Source organism: Electrona antarctica (assembly GCF_951216825.1).
Source record: "Electrona antarctica genome assembly, chromosome: 13".
NCBI lineage: Eukaryota > Metazoa > Chordata > Actinopteri > Myctophiformes > Myctophidae > Electrona > Electrona antarctica.
This window is the reverse complement of record NC_136794.1, coordinates 32,589,858-32,613,098: the sequence shown is the minus strand read 5'-3', so window position 1 is coordinate 32,613,098 and position 23,241 is coordinate 32,589,858. Positions and strand designations below refer to the sequence as shown.

Sequence of the window (23,241 nt, the reverse complement as noted above, 5' to 3'; positions counted from 1 at the left end):
ACACGGTTAACTATAGTGTAAGTCAGGGGTGGGCAACTGTGACGATGGCCAATATATTTCCAGTCCACACTCACTCCAGAGGGCCACAGTGCATATTACTATCGTAGCATAAATAGCCGATCTACAAGCTCATTTGCGACGCGTTTTGAGCTTGTAGATCAGTTATTTTTGCTATATTGTAACTGGCTTATGGCCAGCCTAATTAACAGTGGATTGTGCCTTCTGCCTGCAATATTCATATGTTTAATTCGTCATTTTAATGCCAATAGAAAAATCTGTGATAAACACACTATATCTCATTCTGACACGGCAATCCTATAGTATTATACCCAGTCCTGATGGTGGAGGTAACGTCACCATTATGCCGATTTTGAACAAATCTGGCGAAAGCACTTCCGGTTTAACAAACAATAACATCCGGTAGTAGTTTTGGACTGTGCTGAACTGTCAGATGTAACGTCACCATTATGCCGATTTTGAACAAATCTGGCGAAAGCACTTCCGGTTTAACAAACAATAACATCCGGTAGTAGTTTTGGACTGTGCTGAAGCGATCATGCTAAGCGGGATGCTAAGCGATCGTTGATTTTAATAACTAAGTCAAATTAAGCTCTAATCAAGCCCAAAATATCGCATTTTACGCAGCGATGCACATAAAGACTAGTTACAGTTATGTTAACTTTATGAACTGTTAACATAACTACATTGGACACAAAAAGACAATAACATTTTAATACTAGTCATTAAGTACTAGTCATTTAATACTAGTCATGAAGTAATTAAAGCGGGTTTGGAATTGTAAGAGCTGAAATCAATACTATATCAGTATTCTGATATTAACATGTGGGCCGCATTAAGTGAAGGTGTGGGCCGCCAGTTGCCCACCCCTGGTGTAAGTGGTTAAGTGGACACATAATTACCCAGAGATGAAAGTAAAAGTACTAGCAGCAATCTTTATGTCACATGATAGTACATTTATTACAGACTCTGAATAGTTTCTGCTAATTACGTGAAGTAAGACCAATGACACCTTGCACCGAGCGAGGAGACAAAGAATGGAGGGAGAATTAGGAAAGGGAGGAAGGAGGTGGGAAGGGAAAACCAGTGGGTCGTCTCTAAAAGATTAGGCGTCAGCAAAGATAACACCTGGGGGACAATTAATAGGTCCAGTGGTCCATAAAATATTTCATTTGGATTCATACCTCCACACAAACACACAGTCACACAGACACACACACACACACACAAACAAATGGAAACGGTCCATGGCTCTATCGTATTAAATGCAAAGATCCACACACTCGGGCGGCAAAGACATCACTTTTGGTTTATGCTGCAGCATGCCGACAGAATATCTAAAGAAATAAAAAAATAATGTATGGAAAATTGTGCGGGGGAGGTGGAGTCTGAGAGCTGCTCTCCTTACAAGTCTCCTCTCGTATGCTTTTATTTTGTCAGAAGGAGAACCACAGGGGGAGGCAGTGGTGATGCTTCTGCTGGCGGTACCGTATAGCCACAGCCGCAACTCCAATCAGGAGAGGAAAAATGTGTTAATTTCGCAAGCTCTGATCGGAATGCTGATTACTACTGCAGCAGCACAGCATGCTGGCCTTCATTAACACCAAACACCAGACAGACACCTCAGTTCTCATACACCAAGCAACGGGCTTTCAAATCAGTCAATCGAGCCATTAATTAATACAAAAACAATCGTGCAACACCCCTGATCGTAATCTGTGGAGCGGATCTAGAGAAGATGAGACAAGACGCCGGGAGGTGTCACGTCACGTCACGTCACCGGGGGTGGGATGTGATCATCTGTGGAGGTGCAGATACTCTCCCGGAGAGCGTCAAAGCAAAGGCTTGGTATCTGCATAAGCAGGAGGTGTGCCAGTCCAAATCCACTGCATATGAACAGTATTCACTCGTACGTACAAACACACACATACGGTACACACATCCAGAATAAGACCTTCCACCAATTTAAAACAAGGGAAATGACATAGATTGTTGTAATGTTGTATAATGTTTTTTAGAACTAATCTAAATGATGTAGGAGTTTTCTGGGTGCATTTAACAATGAGGTCACCATATTGAATTTGATCATCACAAGTTGTCACCTCTTTTTCAATCACAGCACTGTCTAGTGCTTGGTTGATCTTGACCCACATGTTTGTAACTCTGGCAAAATGCTGTATTATGCCTGAAGAAGGTCAGCGACCGCAATGTTGCCTACTTCAAATAAATTATCCTCTTAGCAGATCAACAGTGTGTGGGCGTATTTTTCTATTTTACCATTGACGTGCACTTGCCTACGCACCTGCTCTTAAGCCTCTACTGTAGGTGTTTTTCTCAACAGTTCATATCTGTCCTGTGCAATTTGTGATTATGAACCCTAAACACCAAACAAATAAAAATGGTATTCATATGTTCCAATGTTCAATGCCAAAAAAACAATCAATAACACCAATAATTGCAATTATTAGTGTGACAGGTAATCGTCAAATACATTTGTCAACTTAATCGTATTTGTGATGAGGGCCTCTGTTCAAGAGCATACCGATTTACACACACCTCGACAGTGGGTGCAGGGCCAATGAGGCAATCATGGAAGGAGGTAGGGCCCGCTGTTCCGCTGGATATAGTAATCAGCGTTTGGTTTCTATTAATAAATATGCACTGTATAAACTTCAATAAATTCTTAGTGCTATAACTATGGGAGTGATGGCCTTGTCAGAGAGCCTTTCACCCCAAAGCAGGCATTGCTAACAGGAAGGTGTGAAATGTGACACCTCCCTCTCCCTCTCAAGCGAAAGAGAATGTCAGTGCTTATAACTATTGTATGTACCAACAATTGTCTACTAAAACTCAAGTTATCAATTATCCATTGAATGTCTAATTATTGTAATGTAGCAGTAATGTCATGGGTTGAACTTATAGTCTTGGAGTAGTCAGACAAAGGGCTGTGAGGGAGTTGAAAACTCTTTCCTCACGAACTGCCATAAAGGAAGCAGGCCAGGGAGGCACAGCGGGGGAGCTCTGATAAGAGGGTGACCAGAGCCACTACCGCTTCTACTAGCCAGCATGCTTCTCAAAGACAACCTAGCACATGTCAGTTGTAATACTTCCTGGTCTTTCAACCAATAGTAAGGTTGGCTGTAAACCAACCACAGGAAGGACTGATGCCATGGTGCTCAGCAGCCAATTGAATGTTAGCTGATGTGAACCTGCCCAACAGGGCAGGTCTAAGGAAACAGAGTTTTTATAAGCCACTTCGGCGACTCTAGTATAAGTCAGATTCAGTAACATCAACCAAGAGTCCAACCTCTCCAAACGGAGAAGAGAGATCCGGATGGGGAACTGGTAATTACTGTTTTATACTCTGCCTACTATCTCTGTTTAATACAAATGATTAGAACATATTATGGGAATGTAACAAATGTATATTCTTGTGTTTCTATATCTATTTCAGGTTTAAAATCTATGCCTATGCCTATACCACTAAAGCCATACCTGGCATAACATCTGTCAATTAAGACTACATATAATTGGTTATGATAGACACTTTTCACTGTCTGTAATAGCTCAATTAATCTGTTACCATACTTATCTAAAACCAGGCAGTCTGTGCAGATAAGCCATTTATAGATGTGTTAAACTAAATGTTATTTGTTGAAACCAATGAATTGATAATAAAGTTATGAAATACACTCTGTAGTCCTAAAGTATGTGGGCGTGAATATTAGCTACTGCTCTTCTGAGATCTCAATCTAGGTGTCTTCTACCTATAGTAAAGTGTGACAACCACAGAATGCTAGAAAGATGTACACCCGCACATCATATTTAGGCAAAGGAATTATTTTATTAAAGACAACATTTCGATCTCACAGGATCTTCACTGACCTGATGAAGACCTCCTTCCACCTGTGTTCATTCATCCATTACACGGACCAGCATACACACATTGCTTCATTACACGGACCAGCATACACACATTGCTTCTGGGTTGCTTCAGTGCATAAAACAAGAAGCCACGTGTGTAAAACTATTACTTGAGAGAACATGGCCCTGAACTACGAAGCTGGATATGGTGTTAGTGCGCTTTTGATTGATTTATTGGTTGACTGAATTCTGTATTAGTCAAAGATGTAAACAGCACGGAAGTACAGTAACACTTGGGCTAAAATTATAACATATTGTGGTCCTAGTAACTTGGGGTTTAACTCTGGATTTTCAGGGTTAAGAGTCACAACAGTGGTTTACTTCATACATGGGGAACACTCGTCCATCGCCATTTATGCCGCACACCTAGCCTTCTCCGGAGCAGGGTAGGAGGTAATAGATTAGCCTCGATACCCAGGCTTTCATTTCGTAGACTCCAGTGGAGTAAGTGGTGGAAAAAGTACACCATTGTACAAGTACAAATGTTCAGATGAACAATCTCACAATGCGTCACATCTCCACTCGTTGTGAGCTTTTAGGTTGGCTATTTTTTAATAGACAAACTATAAAATGGTTGATTTACACATAGATAGTATGTTTTGGAATAATAATCTTAATCTACACATTAACATGTAACTAAAACTTTCAAATAATTGTAGTCAAGCAAAATGTTACATTTTACCTCGGAGATGTTGTTGAGTAGAAGCGTACTGAGAAATGTAAATACTTAAATACAATAAACTTTTACTAAATATACAGTACTTGATTAAATGCCCTTAGAATGTGCAGATCATGGCAAAACCCTTTGGCTTCCCCTGTGGATTTTTATGAGAGCTTTATGAGATATAGTCCGTCATTGGAGGCAGTGTTATCTGTGTCAGCTTCTTGAGCCGTGAGCTGTTGGCTGCAAAGAAATATTAAAACCATTTCATTGTGCTTTTGTATACCCATATCATCCCACAACAGAGACTGATGGAAGCACTAAAGCCTTGTACTTGGGAGATATGAAAAGTAAGCCTACTTACCGCCTTGAATTGTTTTATTTATTTTGTATTTACTCCCTAGTCTGTTTTAGGCCGCCAGAGTCGCAGCTGAGAGAAATCCTAAAGTCAGGGGTCGAGTTATAATCTGACTTTTGTGAGGGTCTCTTAAAATTACAAATGTTAGGGGCGGTAGTGAATAATTAATAGCCTAATGGGTGCGCTTTCTGAGATAAAACAAAAGATAGACTTTACTTCTCATTACCTGGTTCTACACTTTCACTCACTCTCACACAGCCACCCACTACTTGCAACAACAACTCGAAACCGCCCCAGATCTGTGCTTTCATCATTCTAGCTAATGCGGGAAAGGGATTTGACATTAGAAATATATTTATTTATTATATTTTAATTATGTTTCCTCTCTTGTGCGACATGGTCTACTCTACAATCTAGGCACATGAATGATCGGATCAGTGAGCAGGGCTGACTGATGCACCATTCATCTTGTTAAGTTTAATAATAGGATTCCTTTGTGTACACTATAAACACAACCTTTCTTTACTGCCATGAACAAACTAGCTCTCTTTAAACAGAGACAGCTAGCAGAAACTGGCGTTGGGTTCCGCAATTGGCATAAGAAACACGCCTTGATAACGATTCTACGCAACATGCATTAATTCGTATTCACAAATCTGGTATATCCAGGTTTTTTCTCTTCCAAAAACAGTTCATTAAAATGTTAAATGTATTTATTTCTGTGGACACATCACAAATGTCAGATGTCACAAAATGCAGAATGCAAAACTTGTTGTGAACTTGTTATATATCCAGCTTTTTCTTTTTCCAAAAAACACTGAAAAGGTTTAATCTACAAGATCCCAATGCTGATACTATGGGAAGAGCGGGTCATCTACAGCCAACCCTTTCCGGGACAAGATAAAATGGTACGGCAGATGTATTGATGATTTATTTTTTATTTTCACTGGTTGTGAACAGGAGCTACTTGATTTCCACAAATATATCAACTCGACCAATGACAACCTCAGACTTACCTTGGAATACAGCAAGTCAGAAATCAACTTTCTGGACTTGAAAATATCAAAGGCTGCCAATGGTGATATACACACATCCATTTTCAGGAAAAGTAGTGATCGCAATACTATTTTACGGGCAGATAGCTTCCATCCCTCCGGTCTCATTTCAAACATACCGTTTGGACAATTTCAGAGACTCAGGAGGATATGGGACTCTGACAATGACTTTGAGCAACAAGCAATGATTATGCATGACAGATTCACACAGAGAGGCTACAAAAGCAACACATTAAACCATGCTTATCACAAAGCCAAAACATTGGATAGGAGGAATCTATTTAAAAAAAGTGCCCGCCCCCAAAAATCTGGACAGATCTACTTCACCACTCAATACAGCTCATTTGCTGTATTTGCTTTATATATAAAGCCCTGGTCGGGAAATTACCATCATATATTTCTTCCATGTTACATCAGAAACCTAGTCGCATTGTAACTCGCTCCAGTGATTGGCTAGGCCTTCTGGTCCCTTTTGCCAACTCTGAACTTGGAAAGGCTGCTTTCAGCATCGGTGCACCTGAGTCTTGGAATGTCTTGCAACAAGAACTTAAACTTAATACCCTGGCATCAATTGGTCATTTTAGAAATTTACTCAATAACCGTCCATCACCTGTATGTTGCTGTTTTAACTGATTGCTGAATATATAATTGTATTAACGGTTTGTTGTAACTAATATTGTTGTATTACTGGTTTTTTTTTATGTAATCTCGGCATCATTGTAAATGAGGGGTTCCCTCAATGGTCTCTCCGAGAATTTAAATAAAGGTTGAATGAATGCTCACGACATAAACCGCATAATAAAAAACAACTGGGGTATCTTACAGAGCGACCCTGACCTAAAACCTGTGTTTCCCGACTCCCCCTGTTTCTCTTTCAGACGGGCTCCAACCCTGAAGGATAGGCTTGTAAGGAGCTATCTACCTCCCCCTCCAAAGAGACCCATGGCTTCAACGACCAGTGGGAAACTTCATGTGTGGAAATTGCAATCACTGCTCCAACATAGATAAAACGAAAAGCTTTATTGATCCATCCACTCAAAAGACGTACCACTTCAGAGACTATGCCAATTGTAATTCTACTTGTGTTGTGTACAGACTGCATTGTGAATGCGGCTGCTTCTACATTGGGCGCACCAAGCGCAGATTAAGAGACAGATTGGCTGAGCATCAGTATGCTGTACGGGTGGGAAACCCAAACTACCCAATGGCAGAACACTATAAGGTAGCCGGACACAACCTAAAAATTATGGTAATCGAGACCATCCCCAAATCAGTAAGAGGGGGTGACAGACTAAAACAACTCCTCCAAAGAGAGACATTTTGGATAGTCACTCTGAAAGCTACAGTACTCCCCGGCCTAAATGATGACGTAGATTTCTCTCCCTTCTTGTAAAAGTTCTGTTCTTACTACAGTGACTTCTCTCTATTCCTCTCCTCCATCCTCATACATAGCATTACATACCAACATTTATACTTTTATTTTTCCTTTTTTGTTTTCTCCATTTATATACTGTATTTACATTTGATTATTCTTTTGTTTTTGTACGTAATTTTCAGTTTGCTAATGAGCTGTAATAGTTAGGTGTGCACACCCAGGTGTTTGTCGTTGTTTCTGCATTATTCTGATGATGTATAGTCATGTGATCTAATGAGATGCTGATTACTGGCACTACTTAATGACGTGTCAAACAGTCATCTTTAGTTGACCCTGATGAAGGCCCATGCAGGCCGAAACGCGTTGGTCGTGTTTTTAACCCTTGTTTTTAATATTTAATTAATTAATGAAATAAAGGATTTTTCTACTTCTACTGGACAGAGCTGCCTTGGACCCTCTTTTAAGTTTGCCACCTTATATCTCCTTCCACAGTGACATTGACTCAAGGTATAGAACTTTTTAAGAACTCTTGTGCTTTGCTATATGAAACCCTCTCCAAAGAGAACCTGTCTACAGTTCTCTCTACATATAAAGGACCCACGTAGCGCTTCTTCTTTTCTTTCTTTTTTCTTTTTTGCTGACATTTTAATAATGATATTTCTGCTGAATCTTAGCCCTAGATAGGTTCAAAAATATAATTGCGATCAGACGATTATGTAATAATTGTGACATGCCTAATAACGACACCAATAAAGGTTCATCATCCAAATTCAGTATGAACACTTACACTTTGGAGCTGCTCAAGCAGCCAGGTTGGCTCACAACAGTGACTGTCCAAATGTGCTGCACTTAGGGCAGGTTATAAATAGGTTTGCAAGATTGAGTCCCATTGACGTAAGCCTTGCTGTGTGTCGACACTCTGCAAGCTAAGCTTAAAATGCGTAGAACCGTCTCGTCTGAGATAAATGGCCCATAGTGTAAAATGTGTCGATATTCACTGAGCACTTTACTTCATACCTTTCCTTTTGTATAAGCAGTCTATTAAAAAAAATGTATGGCGTAATGTACAAATATTCCTTTGGCAATTATTGATTTGGGGGTTGGGATGGCACTCCGGTCAAAATGAGTGTGCAATTGTGAAAACATTTGTGCTGTAAAAACACAGCACGAAACTCCACTTCTTTATTACAGAAAACAGAGATCTGCAAGACACCAAGTTTTCACTGCTGTGCCAATCACTCCATTAGGGAAAGCATTGGCAAATCCAGGCCTCGTCTCACTCAAGCTTCAGCCTTCAGGGAAATAACTTATGTTGGTGGAGGTGGCCCAGTGTCGGTCGGTCCAGTGTGCCGTTTGTGTGCGTGAGCAAGTGAGTGTAAGGGAGGTTAATTGACTGTGCGCGACGGAGAAGGATAGCATTTGTCTTGCAGCACAGTGACAGCTTCTCCCACTCTGTCTCTTTCTCTCTCTCTCACTTTTGCCTAGCTGAGGAGTAGAAGGGTAAAGACTTGTAAATCAGTCACCACTATCCTCAGCCGACACGGCCAGAGCCCTCGTAGCGGAGAGAGAGACAAAACAAAAAAGCAACAATGGATGGAGAAGGAAGGAGGTGGATATAAAAACCTAATGCCAAGTGCCAAGGGAACGGGGGAGAAGAGACCGCAGTGCATGGCTGCCCTGACTTGACTGTCTGGCCTGTCGATGGGCATTGATTAACTGCCGTCCTCTCCTTCCTACGTGGGCGTCCTGTGGTGCACATGCCACGCTCCCACAGGGCCAAGAACGCTGAGGTGGCATCACCTGACCGCCCCGCAAATAATCAGTGTCCCTCGCCGTTCCCCCAGCTATCCATCTGCCTGCTGCACGTTCAGGAACATGGGGAGCTAAGACCCATTTACTTGCTTTGACTGATGAAAGAGCTGACAAGCCCGACAAGCTGACAGACAACTAGGCATTTATAGACTTTATCCAAACAGCTGACAGCAATCAGCGGAAGGCTATAATGAACAAATAAGGTTTATATAATACTAATGCGAACGCTAATAATTTGCTAAGTGCAGGGAGTTGGAGCTGTTCTGGACCATCAAATCTTTGCCTCACTTACTGAGCCACCAAGTTGTCTAAAAATAAATACTTCATTAACATTCAGGATTCCAGCTTTCAGAAGGATAGTGGTTAATTTAGTAATAATAATAATAATAATAATAACATTTAGGCTACAGCCAGTCGGCCACACGTGTGAGGGGAGTGGCCAACAGCTGCTGAATTGTCAAAGTTTATCAAAGTTGAACTCCAGTCCAGTGAGTCCACATGAATTTGCTCTGCCCCTTTGATTGCACATGAGTCCATTCCTTTTTTTTTTTTTTTTTTAAGATATGTTTGGGGGCTTTTAATGCTTTTTATTATTGATAAGATTTATAGTAGGTTGACAGGAAATGTGGCGAGAGATGGAGGGAGTGACATGCAGCAAAGGTCGTCGGGATTGGAGGTCGAACTACTACATGGCTAGTGTTCTCTTGTACTTCCACTGGTCTTTCCCTTAGAGTATATATTAATAGAGACTGCACCCGGAGGAAACCCTGAGGCGAAATGGACATAATGGCCGAATTTCGTATTGCAGCTCGAGCCAGCGCTGGTCCGTTGACTATTATTGCGCATGTTCATGTTATTGGGGCAATTACACGTGAACGCTGTTTCATACGTGAACGCGTGCAATGATAGTCAACGGCCAGCGCGTTCACGATTTGGCCCAATCCATCCCAGAATGCACTCTGTTCCTACCCGGAAGGAGGAGTGAAATCGCCTCATGCGCTTTTGAGCAACTTAATGCAAGTGGATGGGAGGAGAAATCCGGTGCCGTCTCTATTAATATATACACTATACTCTAAGGTCTTTCCCTATGCTAGCACTGCTAAGGGTGTATAGTCTAATGATCGATTAAATTGATTCGTTTCATTAACTATTGCAACCCTTCTGCCAATCATGGTAGTGTCCCTTTTACCAAAGTAAAATGAGAAAAAAATGAGAAAAAAAAATGCAAGCCTCAAAATACACACAACACCCACAATGAGCTCAGACTCACTTTTGGTATCGTATTAGCGAGGGGAGACGGGAGTCCTTGACATGAAACATTTTTAGAACCACTGACATTACAGCAGCATACGTAAGTTTTTCAGAAAACCTCTAGAAAAGACCTCAGGTCTTAATCATGGGTTTAACACGAAGTCGATGGACGTCTGGGTGGCGTGCATTGAACTGTGGTACTACTTACAGGACGTTGGCAGACGCTCCGTGCTGCAGCAGCAGCCTGGCGATGGCCGGGTAGCCGTTGGTCACGGCGTCGTGGAGCGGAGAGTCGTTCTGGTAGCCGGGCGTGTTCAGCATGGCTCCTCTGGACACCAGGACCTCCACCACAGCCTGGTGGCCAAGGTTACAGGCCTCGTGCTGGAGGGAGAACAGCAGCAAAGGAGCTTTTAGCCCACCAGGAACCAATATTATGAAGACAGTATATACTATACATGCATTGGTGGAAAAAGTAGAAAGTACTCATTGTGTCGAATGTCTCATTTCAAGTTTTTAACCCATTCAGGACGGGAAGTCGGGAACCCCTTTTAGTGTTTTAAAGGACAACTTTAGTTTTTTTCAACCAAGTTTCATGTTATTAGAGAAAGTAAAAGATGAGTGTTCATTTTTTTCCATTTGCTGCTTTCTTTCGTTTTAGGGCCTGACAGGGGGGCGGGGGCATTCGAGCATAGGTCTAAATATGTATTTTTTTTAACGAAATTTTATAGCAATTTATTTTTTTATCATTTACTACAGTCCTACTAGACCCCAAGAAATTACATCTGGCTACAGAAGATCACGGGATCTACTGAATGTGAAGGTAGTACTACATACTCAATATGTCAGTTTGACACATTCAGTAGATCCTGTGATCTTTTGTGGCCAGATGTAATTTATTGGGGTCTAGTAGGACTATAGTAAATAATAAAAAAAGAAATTGCTATAAAATGTTGTAAAAAAATACATATTTAGCCCCATGCTCGAATGCTCCCGCCCCCCCTGTCAAAAACAGCTAAAGTCCCTAAATCGAAAGAAAGCAGCAAATGAAAAGAAATCTAATTTCTCATCTTTTATTTTCTCTAATAACAATAAAAAAATGTTTTAGGGGGGCTAGTGTGTGATATGAAATGTGAGCTGTAATCATATTCCATCATATTCACATGCTTTTGGAGAGAAATGAGACAGACTCCATGCAGTCACTTTCAGTAGTAGAGGCCTGCAGAGGGGAGCTGTGTGTGTTATTGATGCTCATTAATACATCCAGGAAGGCAATTATGTTTCTGCACTGTCAAATAGGTCTACATCTATCCTAAGATGCCATCAAAGGAAATAAGAAATGTTCACTCGAGCTAGGTTTAAACATGAAAGCATGTTGTTGCAAAGAAATTAAGTAATTTCACATGAAAAGTAATGCTACTTTTGTAATGTAGTTAAATAAAAAATGTGAAAAAAGCTTGGGGGGAAGATAAATCATTTAAAAAAAAAAGATTTTCAGTCATTTGTCTGGAAAATAATTGTGTTGAAAATATCGTGAAAAATCGTATCGTGAACCTCATATCGTGATACGTATCGTATCGTGAGTTGAGTGTATCGTTACATGCTTAGTGGCGGCAGTAGCTCAGGAGGTAGAGCGGCCAGCGGAAGGTTCCCAGGTTAATACCGGGCTCCCCCAGAGTTAGTGTCGAAGTTTCCTTGAGGAAGACACTGTACCCCTAATTACTCACGATGAGCAGGTTGGTGCCTTGCATGGTTTGCCTCCACCATCGGCGTATGAGTGTCAGAATATGTGTGTGATTGGGTGAATGTAAAGCGGCTTGGATGAAGGCGTAGAACCACAGTGAACTTGAGCCAAACACAACATTGCTTCAGGAGCGGCAGTGAAGTTGCGCCCAGCACTAATGGTGGCGTTTAAATGGCACAACTCCACCAGTTAATAAGACACGAAAATTGGGATTCAACTGGAGTGAGGGAGGAAGATGCTACAGACAATTGTGCACAGTGAGATTCTCAGTAATGAATGTATGAAACAAAGAGTTGAAAGGCACACCACTTCTTAAGAGAAAAACGGAATCAGGCCACGATTAAGAACTCTGTTACACCACGCCAATTAAATCTCATGTAGAGCCAGCCTCCGCATTGCAAAATCTGGTTAGTTCAACTTTGTTCTCATTAGCTGTGTGTGTGTGTGTCGTGTGTGTGTGTGTGTGTGTGTGTGTGTGTGTGTGTGTGTGTGTGTGTCAACTGCATGAGTTAAAGTGCCAGTTTTAGCCCTACCATAATGTACACAACTGTGAAAAAGTGTCACTTGACACCGCCAGGTGTCAGTAGCGATAGTTCAGCTCCCGCCACCGTTCACCACCATTCCGCCCTCGTCTCCCCAAAACAGGCAATGGTCGCGCTGCTCGCGCTGATCGGACTATTGTCTATAGAAGCATCGATATTTTAGACGTGCGGTCACCGGGAGTTGCTATTGAGCCACTAAACACGGTCGCTTTGTTCATCCAGCGCGATCTTAGCTGGAATTCTCATAAAAAGGACTAGAAATGCTCCAGCCCCCACCTTTCTGTTTTTCAATGCATTGAGGCTGAAGGGAAAGCCAATGGAACACGGAGCAGCCAATCGACCAACAGCTTTGATATGCTGTAAGCCAACATTATATGTTTATCAATAAATAGAATGCTAAATAACACGTTAAAGGTGTCCATGGCGCTCCGGGATATTATTAAAACCACGTTAATTAAGTCCATGGCGCTGGCTGCTGGATGAGTTAAGAGTGGAACTGTCAGACAGTATGAATATGGCATAAATGCAAAGATGAAAGCACTGCAACAAAAATTGGAGCGGCGTACTTTGCTAACCTCTTCTAAAGTCTCTGGTAGAAAACGACAGCCAAGGCTGAATTAAAAACAGAAGATTAGGCTGTGAGGGAAACAAGTAAATTGCAGTTTAGTATGAGAGTGTTTGGAAAGGTGATTAAGACCCATTGCAAAAATAATATGAACAGCATTTAAATATGGCCACAGTCCTTGCTCAGAGAAATTGGGGCTAAACAGGTTGCCAGAGAGAGCAGCAAACAGCATTCTCATACTCTCCTGCCGCAGCAGCCACAAGGTTCGCTAAATTCTTTGGTTTCTTGAATGTTGCCGTTATGAATCAATGGCACAAGAACAGAACTGTAGCGGAAATACTCCATTCGCTGAAAACAACAATTATGCTTTCATTTGGTTGCAAAATAACCCAGTATCGTTTTTAGATTGACGATCAAACAATGTTGTCCTATTCAATAACAAAGTAAAGTAAGTAAGCCTTGCCGAGCCATGAGGACAGGAGCCCATCTCCTGTTTCTGTAGCGTGAGGCAGCTTGAAGTACAAGTACACCCCCTGGACATAACGCTAGTATGTTGCAGGGACTTACCCCCAATCCAACCCTTGATGCTGAGTGCCAAGCAGAGAGGCATTGGGTCCCATGTTTATAGTCTTTGGTATGACCCGGCCGGGGATCGAACCCTGACCTCCCAGTCTCAGGGCAGACACTCTAACCACAAGGCCACTGAGCTACAGCCTACATTCAGCCCATGCTGAATGTACAGTATAAGATTGAAAAGGTTTACAGCATTCTATTTGAGTCCATGTTAAATGTCTGGCGGGCATGGCTCATCCCCTGTGGACTGAGCCATGTCCATAAAATTACTTTCAATGATTTACTTTGAGTAATTGAGTTTTCATTTTATGCAGTTCTGCACCTTATTTTTTTTAAAGCTAAAGACACTAAATAGTAAATACATTTTATGATTTGTGAAAAACACTTTGCCATGCACACAGGGGGAACGACGAGGACAAGGATAACTGTGCATGAGTTACTGTGATGCTCCCCATGGTAACTAGCCAACAGCCCACACCGTTTCCCAAACAGTGGGCCGGGACCCATTTGTGGGTTGCGGACACTTTGTTATGGGGTCCCTTAGTTTTCGTTTCCTACATTGTTTTGAATTATTATTTCAAAACATTTAAAAAAAAACATTACCAAAAAAGCTAATTTTATGAATTAAGAATGAATTGAATTTCATAAGATTATTTTCGGAAATTTCAAGAAATTCCATAAATTAGAACAAATATTTAAGAAGTAGTGAAAATAGCCGATCTACAAGCTCACAACGCATCCTGGGCGAATATCTAATTTCTATATGACACAGACACTGAGGAGTCAAAAATAGAGAAACTTGCTGTTGCAGTGCCTTTCTCAGAGATCAATAGCTTTTAAGGCAATAACACCGGTTGAAACAAAAGAACATAATGAAACAGTTTCTTTAGTTCCTCTTTTCACCCACAACAAAGATTGGATTTATATATATTGCATTATAGCTTTCATTCCAAAACCTTGTTTTTCTCTATAGCCAATTCATAATTTAATGCCATTGTATAAACATGAATACGGATTTTTCTATGCAAGGCGGCATGAAGTATATAGCCCCGACAGCTCTGTGTGTGTGTGTGTGTGTGTGTGTGTGTGTGTGTGTGTGTGTGTGTGTGTGTCTCTCTGCCTCACCAGAGGTGTCCACCCAGCATGATCCTTCAGGTTGGGGTCTGCCCCTTGGTCCAGCAGCTCCTTGGCAGCTTCCACGTCTCCCTGTGGGACCAGGACAAGAGAATTAACAGACCTCAGGTCATCCACCAGAAACCACCAAACATAACCCTTCAAACGCAGCGGCTGATCTGCGAGCAGCGGGGAGCCCAGCCGATTATCAATCATGCCCCGCAGCGCGCCATTGATTACCTTGTCCAGGATCCAGAGAGGGATTACGGCTATGTTTACAGGGATTACCCTAAAACGGTTTATTCTTGCCGGGCCGGAGAATGTCTCTGATCATCAGAAGACTAAAGCAGGATTTATGCTTAGTTGTGAGCCAGTGTCGTATGCCGAAAATAGCCAATCTGCAAGCTCACAATGCGCTGTTTGGTGACACGTTGAGAGTTCGGAAAACACAGATTTTCGGTGCTGCGCAACACCACATGAAACAAGTATATCAAGCCCATAGGGCTTGATATACATATAGGTTGATGGGGGAGCACCAACCTACTGTGAGGGGAGATTTGAGGCAGGAGCAGAGGCCAGAAAAAAAATAGAGAGAGTACAGAACATAATAAAAAGCCCAAATTTGGTTGTATTGTTATCGGCTCTACACTTTTGGAGAGTTCTAGTTCTAGTAGAGAGCTCTAGTTCCCACCTTTTTTCATCAAATATTCAAGTATATTATTCAGGTCCATAATTAGCACATTGCTCAGGTCACCTCAGACCCGTACATTTTATGATTTTGTTTCGTTTCCATATTGTTTATTTTGTTTTGTCATGTATGACTGACATGCATATTAATGTTTTATTTGTAATCGGTGTGTATATATTCCACATTTCCAGTGAATGCCACTTCTCAAACCCCTGGAGGGTTTTTTTTAGGGTTTTCTCTCCTTCACATGTATTGAATTTGATACTTATGTGTATCAACTTTAAATTCTTGTTAGTGAAAAACAAAAAAACACACACACTCAATGGCATTGATATGGACTACTACAATATCCACCAGTCCTAATTAAATTAATGTTACTGAATCTTCCAGACCTTTATAGCAGCAAGATGTAGTGGCGTCTCCCCTTTGTGGTTCCTCTTCATGAATCCAGGGCTACCAGGAGAATATCCCCTCCCAGTGATTGCTCTTGAATCAGGGCTGCCTCTTTTCTCCGCTCTGGGACTTTTTATGTTTTTTCCAGACGTGAGGCTGGCTGGCGAGAGTGGAGCGAGGACGACTGAAACCATTCTATGTGCTGATCGTCTACTTTGACCAGCTGAAGCCATTGGCCTCTTTGGGGTGCCCTCTAATTCGGATTCCTTCTCCTCCTCTGCCACCCGGCATCGCTTTGCGCTACGCTTGTCAGGAGCTGCGCAGTTTGCCATGCCGTCGTCATCCCTGAGTTCGAGCTGCCGAGTGGGCTCCTGCCGATCATGTCGGAAGGAGCGGGCCAACTGGCCGGGACTAGAAGAGGCTTTGTCTTCTGAGATAGTAGACGCATCTCCAGAGAGACTCAGGATGCTCTTGTCGGGGCTCAGAACCATGCTGTGTTCTTGAGGGCCATAAGGCTGGTGGTTCTCATTGGAAGCATTGGGGCTAACAAAGGACACCCTCCTACTGGACCTCCTACCACCTTTCTCCTCATCAAAGGCTTGCTCCTCATCCCTCACGGCATCCTCCTTGCCGTTGATGCCCCACTGCCGGTTTACAGCCTCCAGCCTCCTGCTCTGTGTGCCCTGCGTGCCCTGCTTGCCCTGCGTGCCCTGCTTGCCCTGCTTGCGAGGTACCCGCTTGGCTCCGCCTGCTGCCAGCTTTCTGCTGCCAGCTGTTTTGGTCGCCCTCTTCCTCCTGCCGCCGGCGGCAGCATTTTTGCCTCTTTGCGTCGTGGCGGCGGAGTCAGACTCTTGGGAGGAGGAGGGGATGAAGTTGTATACCGATAGGTCCTGGGTCTGGGTGGTCTCTGGCGGTGCGGCGACATCCACACTGCTGCGATCCGGTGGGATGACCTCTTCCGGCTTCTCTACCCTGCAGCGCACCTTGCGGCTGCGGGGGCTGAACCAGATCTTGTAGTTCTTTTTGTGCTTTAAGACAGAGTTCTGAGCCTGCGCCTGTAACGCAGTGGGAGATGAGTCTGCAGTCCAGAGACAGAGAGATAGAGAGATAAAAGGAAGAAAAAAAGACAATAAGCCCACATGGAATAAATCAGCACCATGATCTTCTTTTTATAGTGAAGGTACATATTAGCAAGACTTCAAATTCCACTCAAATAGAGCTTGTCAAAGCCACTTTTTACAGAGATCTTGCAATAGTGGCGTAAGAAGAGCTTTTTTTTTTTTTACACAGAACTGAACAAAGCCACCCACACTGTGTGCTTTTAACTGGCGTTCAGGAGAAGTTCAGAGAAGTGCTGTGTAACACAACAGTGTCAAGTGTCTATGTTATAGTGTGTATGATGACAGCTGCTGTTGTCTGTGGATTGTAGATCTTTATATTTTATTTATTTATATATACACTGTACATATACACATATGTATATAGACTAGCCTACGCATTTATTGCACACAAATGATGTAGCAGGCACACACACACACACACACACACACCTCAAGTCCTAACTATTACTCAAAGTATTTTTTTTCACTGTATAGTTTATAAAATATGAATTGAACACATTAATAACATTCCCTGATGCGGTTCCCTACTGTGGTTTGACACAGCCAGTGTGAAGGCAAACGCAGCAAATTAAATATGCAAGAATGATGCAACCTCTCCGCCGATTCGCATAGAGTCTACCGAAGTAAGTCGTTAAAAGCCATTGTAAAGTCAGTCAGGGCTGAAATAAATGCAGAAATGTATTGGAGATTAACCTGAATAGAAGCAGACACCCATGCCTTTATTCGGCTCTGTGACTGTCTCTGCTGTCAGCTCAAAGCAGAGGCGACACTACAATGTCCTCCCCATTCCATGTCAGTACCTTTTATACAGAACAGAGAGGCAGAATAACGGTGGAACAGAACCACCTTCAACAGGCTGTGTTAAAGTGGCTAACCTAGACCAAGATTGATCACTTGCAAATACAAAATGTTTCACTAAACAAACGATTACTGAGCAACTGAAATGATACATGACAGCTGAGCTGGCAGCAGAACTAACTTCTGCACAAACTTGCACGTGAGCTCATTGGTCTTGTTCACACAGCATCAACATGCAGAGAGTTGCCCCGCAGGGTCTTACACACTCATTTTTAAGTAAAGTTTCGATAGCTGTTGCTTAATTGAGACATCATCACGCCACAAGAGACGGCAGCTCTCAGGCGAGGTGCAGCCGAGCCGTGGCATCCTCTTTGTCACAGCCGATATCTACTTGCAAGCCAAACACCACCATGGCTAATTGCATTACATAATTACAGTCACTGCAAGCACGCCGCAACGGAGATGACGATAACATGCCACAGGGACAACGGACTAATACGATCATTCAGAGAGATTACGCAGCAGGGGCGGAATGTTTAACATCTCAGTCAACAATAGATAGAGAGATGCGTGGGTTGATCGGGGCGAGGATGGAATGAATGAATTGACGTTATAGCACGCGGTGGCATCAATTCATTACATACCTACTGTACCTACCTGATTTTTCGGTGGGGTTCAATATTGCATCCAAGCTGCAGAAGGCCTGCGTGATGTTGTGGAGCTGTCTGTTGATCTTGATGTCCTGCACCCACGCAGGGCTGTGACACACCACACAGCCATCCCCGATCTGAGGAGCAGCACAGGACCTAGTGGGAAAAATATATTAAAGCACGTCTCAGTCTGAAAGAAAGCCCACTTGAGATCTCAATTTATCTACCAGAGATTATTGTCTCTGGCAAAGTCTTTTTTTTCTCTCTCTCTCTCTCTCTGTAATTGAACTCTTATTCACTTGAACTCTTATTCTCATTAAATCCACTTCTTAGTACCTACTAAGTTAGTACTAACATGCTAAGATTCAGTTTAAGATTATTCCAGCAATAACAACTGAAATGTAGAAAATGGCTGCAACGCTATGCCAGGAAAACGGTCCTCTTCGATTTGAATTTAACTCATTTGAAATAAGTTATCTGCTATAGAAAGAACAATGCAATTTGACCTATGACTGCCATTACCTGCAAACAATGTGTTCACACGCTCCCAGACACACTGGTTCGTTCAGTAATTTCGAGCTGTGGAGGAAAGGAGACACACAAGAATCAGGGTGAATATATAAAGGCCGACAATAGCAGATCTATACACTGACACCACGCTAGACAGGAACGCCCAAAAACGTCACATCCGGGGTAAGAATTTACCCCGGAATTTTCTATGGCTGCCAATGCAACTTGGTCCAATCCTTAATCACATACGGACAAACATCTATTCCGATGCTATCTAACTTGCGGAGGTAGCGTGCCTTGTCCACGGGCAACAGATCTTTCAACGTATGGCATTGCAAATACGTTTGATAATCGCTACTCTGCTCAATATTGTTTTGAAAATGCCGCAAATCGCATTGCATTGAACGAGCGAAAATCACAACTTCCCCCGTTTGTGGGCGGAGTCACAGTTTGAGGCGCTGTTTACGCGCCGTGGTGTCAGTGTATAGCCTTGGATCAAGGCTATCATTCATTAGTGGTGGAAATAAACCACCAATACATTTACTAATTTAGGCCTACTGTATTCAATTTTGAGGTACTTTTACTTAACTTGAGTATTACCAAGTTTCAGTACTTTTACTTCTACTCCACTACATATCAGAGGCAAATATTGTAGTTTTTACTCCACATTCATTAACAATTAACTGCAATTAAATACATTGCAGTATTGATGGTTTTACTTAAAGGACCACTTCACCACTTTTCAACTTATCACTAATGTTCTTCATGATAAAACTTTTTTTCTACTCTGCCTGTGTCTCATAGGAGGGCTGTGGGCAGTGCAGAGTCAGACACCCTTCCACCAGTGACATCATCGATGGGGAATCCAAGCTAATAGAAACGGCAGGCTTTCTATTCCTGAGAAGTTGCAATGCGAAAATTGTTATCGTTCTCACGATAATAAAAAAAAATATTTTTTCAAAAAAATATTGTTTAAAGATGGAGTGCCACAATTTTTTAATTTTTCCATGTGTCTATGAGGTGACAGTACTTCATTAGACACCCTGGAGTCGTTTTTATGTGCAATGGTGTATTAACTTCCTGGAGGCTGAACCCTTGACAGTCAAACAGGCCAATGAAATAAACAGTAATATAGTGACATCACATTATCAGCCCCTCCCCTAACCCCTCCCCCTTTATCATACAACTACAGCTGTGGGTGCGGCTTCAGTTCAGGTGGATCACCACCCATCGCGTGATTTCTTTCTACGTACGCTTTACGGCATAGACCCGCCCATGGTGACGCCCCGCGCGGCCCGCCTGCCTCTGATTGGCCGCGAACCCTCTTATTGGCTAGCTATGCTGCTGCTGTCAGAAGAAGAGTAGAGGAAGTAGGGAGAAGCTTAGCGATAATAATATTAAAACGTTAGTATTCACCGTATTCACATTATGGCATAGACCGAATACGGACACACGCTAATCAACCCAAACACTGTAGCCTATTTATTAGAAAACCCTACATCATCACGCTAATCAACACAAACACTGTAGCCTATTTATTATTAGTATTACATCGTCGCCGCATGACAATCATAATCATGACATGATTCATGACGGTGAACTTATGTTATGAGTCTTTATGACAAAGTCAATAACAGTATCCATAAGAAAGCACGCTAGAGATGTCAACATAAACATGAAACATTATTGTACTGTAAAAAGGGACTTTGTTATACTATTCCCTTCAGCTTTATCCTTTGTAGTATTAGACCGAATACAGACACACTGTATTTATTAGAACACCCAACATTGTGATCAAATCACAATTCAATCAAAGCAAACCGCGTAAACAATATTAGTAAATACGGACACACGCTAATCACCACAAACACTTTATTTATTAGAACACCCAGATCGAATCACAATTCATTCAATCAAAGCAAACCGCATAAACAATATTTGTTTGCCTTTAATTCTGGAGCGTCATCTGTGCCTTTAGAATACTACGCCTATCGCCTGTCATCATCTGTCACAGGGCGCCGCCATCTCTGACTGTTTCTGACATTGACAACAACGAGCTCTGGCCAATCAGACGTCACCAAGGGCGGGTCTATGTTTTAAAGCGTACGTAGACAGAAATCACGCACAACCCATCAGGCAAACCAGGCATACTTAATGAACTGGTGGGTGTCCACATAAAAACAACATTTTAACAAATACCATACACTTTTTAAAAAAAAAATATACCTCCTTATATAACAATAAGACCTGATGACCATGTTTTAGGGTGGAAAAAAATCACGGCACTCCATCTTTAAAAAAGAATCTGCCTAACGATGATGTCACTGGTGGACGGGTTTCTGAACTGCCCACAGCCCCGACACAGACAGAGTTAGAGTAGAAAGAAATGGTGGTATTTTATCATGAACATTAGTGAGGACAAATTATGAAGATAGATTGAAAAGTGGTCCTTTAAGTATATCAAGTACTTTTTTCTCCACCACTGACATCATAGATGTAAGCAAAGTCAGACTCACTAAAATACACAAGTCTTGATATCTAGCTCTTATCCATGGACCAGCGTATCTAGATCTAGCCATGGTTCACATGACGCTCGTACTTCATGATAATCATGACAGTCATGTTTCAGGGCTAATCTAGATCATATCTAGCAGATCCAAGCTCACAACGTCGTTATGACAGTGTGCTTGTGTGAGCTTAGCCCCATATGTGCCCTCTCCCTACGGGATGAGCGTAGGGAGAGGGCACATATGGGGCTAGTGTGAGCTATGAACTTGTATTTCAACTTGTCGGACGGCGAGGGGGAACACGGCAAACCAAAATCCAATGCAGTTTGCTTGCGTTAACTTCACAACAAAGCAAGTCGTGCTAGCGTTAGCCCCATATGTGATATAATATATCAGTCCCTACGCTCATTCCGTAGCTCCGAAAAAATGAGCGTAGGGACTGAAGCATAGGACTGAAGTCACATATTGTCACACACGCTAGCATTAGCTTAGCCCTGCTTCTCGCTCTTACCACTTTGAACACAGCAGCAGTTGCTTAAAGTTGGCGACAGCCTCTCTAGTTTTCGCCCAGGCTTGTGTCGGAGCGCGATCGTCGCGATGCATACTGCATATATTCCTTAAAATGTCTATTGTTATTATTTACATCGGTCGTTCGCTCTCTTTCTTATTTGCAGTTGTTTTGACTTGACTGATCGTCTTACTGACAACAGTTTTTCATAACATTCATTCTTCTCTTCCTACTTCCTACTCGTATCTCCCGCCAGAGATCCACGGAAGTTGTAGTCCTCTTCAAGTTCAACCAGTGGTCCGGGGACCACCAGTGGTCCTTGAGCGGTTCCAGGTGGTCCCCAGCTAAATGATGGAGAGTTGGTAACCATGAGCGTCGGGTCCATTTGGGTTCATTTTCATTTTTGGTTTCATTTTACGCTAAGAGTTACATTACATTATTGTTAAACATTTGCATTAGGCTACTTTACAATTAGTCTACACAATAGAGAATGCACAATAATTGTTATTTTTGATCAACGGTCGCCTTTGGTAGTTGATATAGCGGCCTATAGCATGCATGGAATTAGAAACATTTTGGGTCTGACTCTAGTAGACGGTATTGATTGATTGATTGATTGATTGATTGATTGATTGATTGATTGATTAACAGTTTGCAGAATTACAGTACATTTCAAGTACAACTCAATACAAAAACTGTTAACAGTGAGTGGACGACACCATAAAGCATTACACTTGTTTACAATAGGGCCCACCATTTTAAATTCATCAAAACGTACGAATATACACAACTATAGTCAAAAGGAAATCATCATAGGAGGTAAAAAAGGAAAAGAAACATATACACTACAGTGAGGGGGAACAGAGGTGGGTGGGGGATTCAGATTTTACGGGGGCCAGTTTCGAATTGCAGCCGTCCGTAGGTGCCCTTTGAGAGCAGTTTTGAAGGAGTCAAGGGATTGTCTTGATGTCTTAATGACTGTTGGAAGGGCGTTCCACATTTTGGTGGCATAGGAGCGAAATTAATTTAGTCCCTTGTTTGTGCCGAATCTGGGTTGCACATGGTTTGTTGAACTCCC

The 23,241-nt window shown here is 42.2% G+C and overlaps 1 protein-coding gene across 1 annotated transcript in view; it reads right to left on the bottom strand.

The window, feature by feature from the left end:
- Window positions 1-22,410, bottom strand: part of bard1 (BRCA1 associated RING domain 1) — a 49,790-nt gene extending 27,380 nt beyond the window's left edge. The window contains exons 1-6 of the mRNA XM_079519115.1: window positions 22,167-22,410; window positions 19,161-19,217; window positions 18,646-18,794; window positions 16,069-17,147; window positions 15,001-15,081; window positions 10,663-10,835 (exon numbers count right to left, since the gene is read on the bottom strand). Of these exons, the coding sequence (XP_079375241.1) occupies window positions 10,663-10,835; window positions 15,001-15,081; window positions 16,069-17,147; window positions 18,646-18,794; window positions 19,161-19,217; window positions 22,167-22,258 (1,631 nt within the window). The 5' untranslated portion in view covers window positions 22,259-22,410. The remainder of the gene's footprint in view (window positions 1-10,662; window positions 10,836-15,000; window positions 15,082-16,068; window positions 17,148-18,645; window positions 18,795-19,160; window positions 19,218-22,166) is intronic.
- Between the last annotated feature and the right edge of the window lie 831 nt (window positions 22,411-23,241).